The sequence below is a fragment of the Grampus griseus genome (genome assembly GCF_964374135.1).
Source record: "Grampus griseus genome assembly, chromosome: 18".
Classification (NCBI taxonomy): domain Eukaryota; kingdom Metazoa; phylum Chordata; class Mammalia; order Artiodactyla; family Delphinidae; genus Grampus; species Grampus griseus.
Genome location: NC_139012.1, coordinates 23,192,070 through 23,200,659, shown reverse-complemented (window position 1 = coordinate 23,200,659; position 8,590 = coordinate 23,192,070). Strand labels below are relative to the sequence as shown.

The following is an 8,590-nucleotide window of genomic DNA, read 5'->3' as shown; positions in this document are numbered from 1 at the left end:
CATAGTTCATCTTTTAAAAATTAAATAATATGTTACATTTGGAATAGATTGAAATAAGAAAGAAAATGAAACAAAAGTGAATACATGCTAAAATTAAAATTTTAGCGCATTTTATATTTCCATTTTTCCTCAAATAAGCATACAAATAAAACAACTAGTATTTATAAATTAGCTCGCAGAAGAGGTAAATTAGAAACAACACTACATAATATTCTACCAACACGTTAAAACGCACACTTCCCTGTTCACCCTTGCAAATTCATCCATCTCTCTGTACATACCAAACACATTTATTAGCAATTCTGGAAAAAGCTAAATTAACAAACTGTCCTTAAAATCACCAGTATAATTTTGACACGTATTAAAATGCCTGACAATTCTAATTACATCTGATATAAACACTGTTAAGAAAAAGAATTCTGTTATAGTAATGTTAGATCAGCTATTCCAGCTTCCTCCTGGATAAACATGTAAAAATGGCTAAACAATAAATTTCTATGGCAACAACTTAAATTCTAGGATCTTCTTAGTTACACCAGCTGCCACAGAAGGTACTACTTTCTTTAAAGCAGTGGGAACTAACCAAGATATCTCCTTTCCTCCTTTTCCAACTGGCACAACTAAAATCTCTTACTTTGATGAATTAAAGGATGATTTAACTGGAAACAAGATATCTCAACTAAAGCACATGGTAACTACCGTTATATGAGCATTGAATGTTAAGAAAAAACAAAGACAAGAAGCTAAGTACTTCTAAGTGAAAGTTATATGGTGAGACCATATATATTATGTATCCTGCAAATTAAGCTTATATATATACATATATAAACTATATGTTAGTTTATATATGTAATTGTGCCAGAGATACTTTATCAAAATAAATAAAACATTGTCTAAATAATAAATGCTCTTATGAAATCATTGAATATCTTTTCTACATGGATTTTTAACATATATTATTATGTATTAAAATATTTGATAGTCCTAATATTTTAGAATCAACATATAGATAATTTAGATTTAATGATTTGAACTTATATAATTCATAAATTCATACAGCACATTCATTTTTTCTTATATGTTAAATCTTCTTATACAGTCTTGGAGAACACACTAAAGTTATCTCCTTCAAATATAGGACAGTTTTTTCTGTTGCGAGACATACTGGAAATATAAAGGGCCACCAATACATACTGAATTAAGAAGATAAAACCCTTAATTTTTATATTGTATTTTTACAGCTATATACATATATATATATATATATTATATATATATAAAAAAGATAGAATTCTTTAAGAAGTTACCAGGTAAATATATCTGACTACTCCATTCAAAGTGTGAGGTTTTGTGGGCTTCCCTGGTGGCGCAGTGGTTGGGAGTCCGCCTGCCGATGCAGGGGACATGGGATTGTGCCCCGGTCCGGGAGGATCCCACATGCCGCGGAGCGGCGGGGCTGGTGAGCCAATGGCCGCTAGGCCTGCGCATCCGGAGCCTGTGCTCCGCAACGGAAGAGGCCGCAGTAGTGAGAGGCCCACGTACCGCAAAAAAAAAAAAAAAAAAAAAAAAAGAGTGAGGTTTTGGAATATGAGGAAAATTGGACTTAAATACTGCTCCATTATTTACCAGATTTGAGTTATTGCTTACTTTTTCTAAGCTTCAATTTTCTCATTCGTATAATAGAAATAACAATATCTTATTAAATTTTTATGTGCTTGTGAGGGCTAAATTAAGTAATTCTGTAAATCACTTAGCACATGCCTGGAAACAATGACCACTCAAAAACCACTGAAGATAATCTTTTAAAAATACCTTTAACATTGCCTTCTATATTTTAATTTCTTTTTAATTACTATGAAGGAAAATTCATGCCCCAGTGCACACCTTCTACCAGAAGTTCTATTTTCCTGACTTAAACTAATCATGTATCAGTTTTTAAAATTACCATCATGCCTCACTAGGTATCTTTCAAGTGTCACTTTCCACCAGAAACATAGAACACCTGCCATCTTTTCTTTTCCTTCTTAAGGTCATAATATCCTTGAATATATAACTCTTCCCCTCCCCCAACTTTTCAATCAAGAATAAGTCTGTTGATTGCCTACAAGGAACCCAGTTGTCTTTCCATAAAAGAATTAAGGCCTTTACATGAAAAATCAATAAATAAATAACAACCCATAATATTTGTCAGAGGGTAGTGGGTTACAAACTTACTACTATGAAATGCAGTCCACAAACAAAAGAATCAAGAGAGAAAATGATGAATGGCCTTAGGAATAGTGATGGTTTATAATAAGGATTTTATTAAAAAAACATTAAAATAAATAATACATACTCCAGAACATCACTGTTCTAGGAAATCGCTTTTCTTTAGAATATGAGTTCTAGAAGGCAAATCTTCTTACAACTGCTCTGGGGGCTTTCATTAGCTGATTTACAATCCTACAGTCATTTTTTTTTTTTTTTTTCAAATCTGTGGTCTGCAGTCTTTTAACATACTTCTCAAGGGTGGATATGTGGTGGAATGCAGACCCCCATCAATGTGTAGTTTTATCTGCTGCTTTGTCCCCTAACTGCTGATAAAATAAGACTGCTTAGAAATCCCAGAGGACTATGACTGAGGCCAGAGTTACACTGGCTCATAAAATTCAAACAGTTCAATGCTTTTCTTGTTAATTACTGGGCCACAACCAAAAATCCCAATGATGGGAGAGAAACACTTCTTTAGGATAATGATTGATTTCCATAAAGATGAGTGCTTTAACAAATTTCAATATGCATTTGCTGGGGCGGGTAGGGTGGGTGGGCACTAATTAGTTTTACCACTTTCAGCAGATGTTGAATTCAAAACGCCAGCAGCATCTCAAATGCCAGTCATTAGGGCTGTCTTTCATCGAAGAGTGCTGACCAATGAAACCTCCACTGTTTAATGAGACCGATGTAGACAGAGTCAATTAAATCAAATCTCTACTAACATCCTTAACATATCTGCAGTGTATGCAGCAGCAGCAGAAGCAGCAGTGAGGGATTTCCAGTATTAATAAAGGAATTCACTGCAGCAGCAGGAGAGGGGGGAAAAAAGGGAGGGGGGAGGGGGCGTGTCAGGGGAAAGACCTTCCTTAACCACAGGGGAAAGCTGGAAAAGTCCGGGGGCGGGGGTGGAGAGGGAGGGGAGCTACGTAAAGGGTAACAAGCTAAGTGAGATGATTAAAGAGAGAGCCTTAATGTAGCTCTTGAAGTGATCCACCCCCAACCTTGCCCCTCCCGCGTCCCTTCCACCGCAAATCCAATTTACCAGTTGCAAATATGAAGCTGGAAAAATGTAAGGACCCAGAGTTGAAAACATTTTCACTTTAATACTGAAAAAATATGCCATTATAAAATCCTCGAATAGAATTAGTAAGTTCCACGTGCTTCCTCGGTTCTTTTTTCCTACTTTATAAGTAAGATTTACACCAGCACAGAATTGCTACCATTGGATCGCAGCCTAAGCACTAGAGTGACATTAATTGGTCATGCTTAACTGCCTCAAAATCTTTTTTTTCTTAATAATTACACTGATACTATAATAGAAATCATGGGTACTTATTTTACATTCAGATGGAAGGCATTATTGGATATGTATAGAAAAATATTCCCCCTCAAAAAAAAAATCACCATCAAAATAAAAGAGCCCAAAACAACCCATAAAACTTTGCTCAGCAAAATACATTTTTAACTCATAAAATGGACTGATGACTAGCCATGCAAATGTCCTAAATAAAACCTTTACATTTTTTTTCACAGTAAACGTACGCTCTGAACTGCCTACCGATCACAAATAATGGCGAAATGGCACTTTCTGATTATACTGTATTTTGTTTATAGAAAGTTTGATACGATGGGATTTATCAGGTAAGAGGGTGGGTGCTGTGAACGTGACGGCGTCCCCAGTCGCGGGAGGGCAGCGTCCCCGGAGCGCGTGGATTCCATGCGAGCCATGCAGCACTTTTTGTTTTCTGCCAGAAGTCAGAGTTAACTTATTTACAATACATTCATGCCTTCGTGCAACTGCCCATCCCTGCGTAGCCAACAGGGAGCCATCGCGCCCCCCCTCCTCACGGGCTAGTCCACAGGGGAAAAATAGATACCTATCTCTCTATATAGATGTGGGTATATGTATATATGTGTAGGACCACGGTACCAGCCCCTCTCCCGAGGGGAAGGGCACTGTCTGGTCTCCGAGCAGGGCCCCTGCCGGGGCTTTGTCAAAAGGGGCTGCAGCAAAGAGCGATTTGGCAGGCTCTCCCAGCTCGCCACAGTCTGCTCTTTGTTTCCAGAGGGAGCTAAGAGGTCAGACCCTCTCAGTTGAGCGAGTTCATAGTTATTTATTTATTATGTCCATCAAGCCTTGGGGCGCGCTGGACCTGGGTCTGGGCTCCCCTGACCCCCGGGGATGCCGGCGGAGTGGGGGGAGGGTGGAGGCATCTCCATCCCCCCTCCTCTGCTTTAGCCGGGTTGGGGGGTCTTAGTCTGAGAGCGAGTGGGAGCCACAGTCATACACCCTGTGGGCCCCATCTGCGTTGTAAGGCCCATTGTGCCAGTAGGAAGAGTCACAGACTGTCTGTAGGGAATTAATTTCGGACGCCGAGGAGTTGGCGTCCCTTCTCTTAGACCGCTTTCGATTCCTCAGGATAAACACGAGCATGCCCACCACAGTGAAGGCGGAGGTGACAAACACCAGCAGCAGTCCCGGGACCAACACGGAGATGGACACCCTGCTGGTGTCTAAGTAGGAGTTGGAGTGTGTCCCGGTCTCCGCCAACCCAGTGCTGTTTTTACTGTGCGAAGTTAACGTGGGCGAGATCCTCGCGTACAGCTGGGGGCAGATCTCGTCATTGGAGAGGAGCATGAAATCCTTCCTAAAGAAGTTCACTGGCGTCTCGCACTTGAGGTCGCTCATCAGCACTTCGGAACCCAGGCGTTCTGCCCATTGCTTGAAAGGCACAATGGTGCAGGAACACTCCCAAGGGTTTCCGTGCAGGTCTATCTGGATGATGGCGGTTAACTGGTCCAGCACCCCTGCCACCGGAAGGTACATGAAGTAATTGTTGTGCAGGCTGAGTTTAGAGAGCGAGACCCCAGCAAACACGTCCACGGGCAGGGACCTCAGCAAGTTGTTGTTGAGAATGAGGATCCTCAGTTTGGGCATGGCATTGAAGGTGCCAGGAAGGATGAGCTGGATGGCGTTGTACTCCACGTTCAGGTACTCAAGGTTTTGCAGCCCGGCGAATTTCTCCCGGGACAGCGTGTCAAGGTAGTTACTATCCATATACAACCACCTGAGGTCCAAAAGATTCTTAAAAGTGTTGTTCTCTACGGTGGCGATGTTATTGTTGCCCAGATCCAACAGAATGAGATTCTTGTAATCCACAAAGTGCGATTTTCGGATGCTGTGGATCTTGTTATCTCGCAGGAAAAGCTCCTGCACGTTGGAAAGCTTGGGCTTCAAATCAGCCAAGCTGCTCACGTTCCGGTTGTTGCAGTTCATCTTTAAACCCGACCCTGGGATGTGGTCGCAGCTGCAGCCCCCAGGGCAGGGCAAGCCATTGGCTGGGGGTTTGTTTCTGGCGCTGCCGGTAGCTATCGCTGCCGTGGGTCTGATTTTGATCTGCCAGTTGCCTGGGATCTTTGTACCTCCGTTTGGAGCCGACCCTGGGGTGGCATGATCTTCTTGCCCATTTGTCTTGAAAGGAGTTGGCAGGGGGCCAGGAGCGAAGGTCTCTTCTTGGGCAGGGGGAGCCGGGAGACTAGAATCCACTCTGTTTTTCAAAGGACACAAGTCCTGTTCAGTGGTTTCATTGAGGTCTTTGCCCTGCAGTCTGGTGGGGGCTTCGCAGACTACTCGGCCGATCAGGGCATTTTTGGGAATGTTTTCGAGCCATTCTTTCAGGGAGAGCAGATCACAAGTGCAGTCCCATGGGTTATCCTCTAGCAGGATCTCGGCAATGCCAGGGATTTGCTCCAAGACCTCCTCGTAGGGCAGCGTTTTCAGCCTGTTTCCCCGGAGGTCGAGGTGAGTGATGGGCACATATTGGAACACATTGGCAGGTAGGGTGCTGATGAGATTGTCGTTTAAAATGAGTACCTCCAGCTTGTTCAAGTCCTGGAAGGCCCCCGGGTCTATATCCCGTAATAAATTAAAATCAGCCTGGAGGTATTCCAGATCGTCCAGCCCCAGGAAAGTCTGCTTTCGAAAAGATTTGATCTTGTTGTTATTGATGTGCAACCTTTTCACCAGCTGCAGCCCCAGAAAAGCCCCAGGAACGATTTCATGCAAGCCATTATTTTCCATGTGCAAACTAACCGCATTGTAAAAGTTAGCGAACTCATTAGGGAAAAGTCGAGTGAGGGAATTGCCATGCAGAAATAGATGGTAAAACTGGGAAGTCGGGGCGGTGAAACGCTGAAGACTCGTAAAGCCCTTTTTTTCACAGTCTACGTGTAGGTCCCCTTCTATCTCATTGCAGGAACAGATCTTCTCTTTGCAAACGTCCCCTGTAACGTTTCCAGCGGCAAAACAAAGAGACGTCTCCAGCAACAGAATCCAAAGCAGCATTTTTAAAGCGAGCAATTCATCCCCGATCTCATCACAAAGTAACAGCGACCATCCTGCTCTCCACAGACACAATTCAAGTTCATTTAGTGCTCCAATGTCCGAGCCCAGGGAAGGAGAAGAAAAGGGTTTGGGGGGGTGGGGGTGGATTCCTTCCTCCCTAACCCCCCCGCACTGCAACAACCCAGGCGCCAGTCAATAATTATATCTACAAACTATCCAGGCACGTAGTGCAAGGCAAGCAAAAAAAAAAAAAAAAAAACAAAAGTAGAAAAAATAACCCCACTCCCCCTCAACCCTTTAAAAATAACGAAAAAGAAGTTAAATATATACATATAAATTAAAAATACACCCTTACAGAATCTCGTCTAGTGTTCCTCACTAACCAGAAAGGGAACAATGCTAGTAATTAGAAGCAAGTGCATGTTAGAGAAACAAGCAGAGGGTTTGCAGCGTAGTACAGGCACACTGCCTGTGCATGGCTGTGCATCGGACTGACCTTGCCTCTGATACAAAGCAGGGTTTTCGGCGGCTTCTGTTGTTGAGGCTGCTGATGGAGTTCTTGCTGTGGCTGCGGGTTGCCCAGGAGTCCCCCCGAGGAGCTGTCCAGCCCCCTCCCGGTGCTGAAATCACGCCCGACCGGAGGACTCACGCTGCCGAACCAATGGCGCTGGAAAATTTCCGCAATCGCTGCGTTTTGTGGCTGTCCATCGTTTCTCTTTCCTCCCCTTCGCTTCTCTTCAGCTTTTTTTTCTGGTCTCCGACTCTGGGTTACTAGCTCTTCTTTTCTTGTTCTCCTTCTCTTTCTTCTGCTCTTTCGGAATTACGTGGAGGGGGCGGAGGGGGGGGGCGAGTTGTCTGAGGGAGGGAGAGAGCGTGAGAATGGGGAGGGAGGAAGAAGAGAGTTGCTAAGAAGCTCTGCTCGTTCCAGCCTGGTGCACTCTGAAAGATCTGACACCCTCTGCTGATCTGCAGTAGCAAAAATCCATCTGGTGAGGGAATGCTGAAGGAAAAAAAAGTCAATCCACGTACAGGGCAAGCGTTAAAAATGTGGGCATTAAAGGCTGTCGATCCACATAGACGTTTTTTTAAAAGAATTGTTTAATTCTTTTTGCGTGCTGGAAACTTTACCCTTTCCTTTCCTTAACGACCTCACAGCACCCACTAGCTCCAGCGTTTGGAAAGAGTGCTTTTAAAACATTTATTTCCCGATGGCTTGAATAAAATTAGTGTCAGGGTGTCAAGCGAACAGCAATTTGAGGTAATTATACTGCACGCCATTTTCATCGGTGCTTTAAATGCATTTCTTCTGTCTCTGCAGTACAATGTTTTATGCTATTTGATGTCTTTGAAAGCTTTTTTTTTGTTTGTTTCCTTTTTAACATGTTTGAAAGTAGCTATTTGGAACATATATGCATATCATATATATTTTATACAATACAAGTGGGTATGAATTTTTTTGCTGCTAGGTATGTAATTTAGGCAAATACTTTTTAAAACTTGGTATAGAATTTTAGTCAACTTGGTCATTGAGAGTTAGGTTTCTCTGATGATATTTCTTGAATGTTACTTAAGTCTGCATGGTGAAAACACAGTGCACGCTTTCGTCTTTGATTCCAGACCCGAAATCCTTCACTGGGAACCGGAAAAGGAGGGAGGGGGCAGGGGAAAATCCCAGTATGATTCGTGAGCGCTCTTAAAAACCCACTGGCAGACTCCTGTGTGCACACCACACACACACACACGCACGCACACAGGCTCACCCTCACACTCTCATACACACGAAGTTTCTGCATCCGTTTGGACGAATTTAAAATGCATACAAGTAAATAACCGGTTGCATTTTGCTAGGGGGAGATAGAAATCTCTAGTCCCTAAGGCTCTGTGCGAACCTTATCTACAGGTAGTGGCCAGTTTCTCTTTGCCGGCTCAATGGTGCTGCCAGAGCACAGTGCTCAGGCTTTTCCCAGGGAAGTAATTGCTGGGTTCTTCAAA

General features: G+C 43.1%; 1 protein-coding gene across 1 annotated transcript; it reads right to left on the bottom strand.

Annotated features, from left to right (window-relative positions):
* Positions 1-4,507: 4,507 nt before the first annotated feature.
* On the bottom strand, positions 4,508-6,598 carry SLITRK1 (SLIT and NTRK like family member 1; the record flags this gene model as incomplete). The annotated part of the gene is made up of 1 exon (XM_082675782.1): positions 4,508-6,598. One exon carries the CDS (start codon positions 6,596-6,598, stop codon positions 4,508-4,510), a length of 2,091 nt encoding a protein of 696 aa, XP_082531908.1.
* Positions 6,599-8,590: the final 1,992 nt, after the last annotated feature.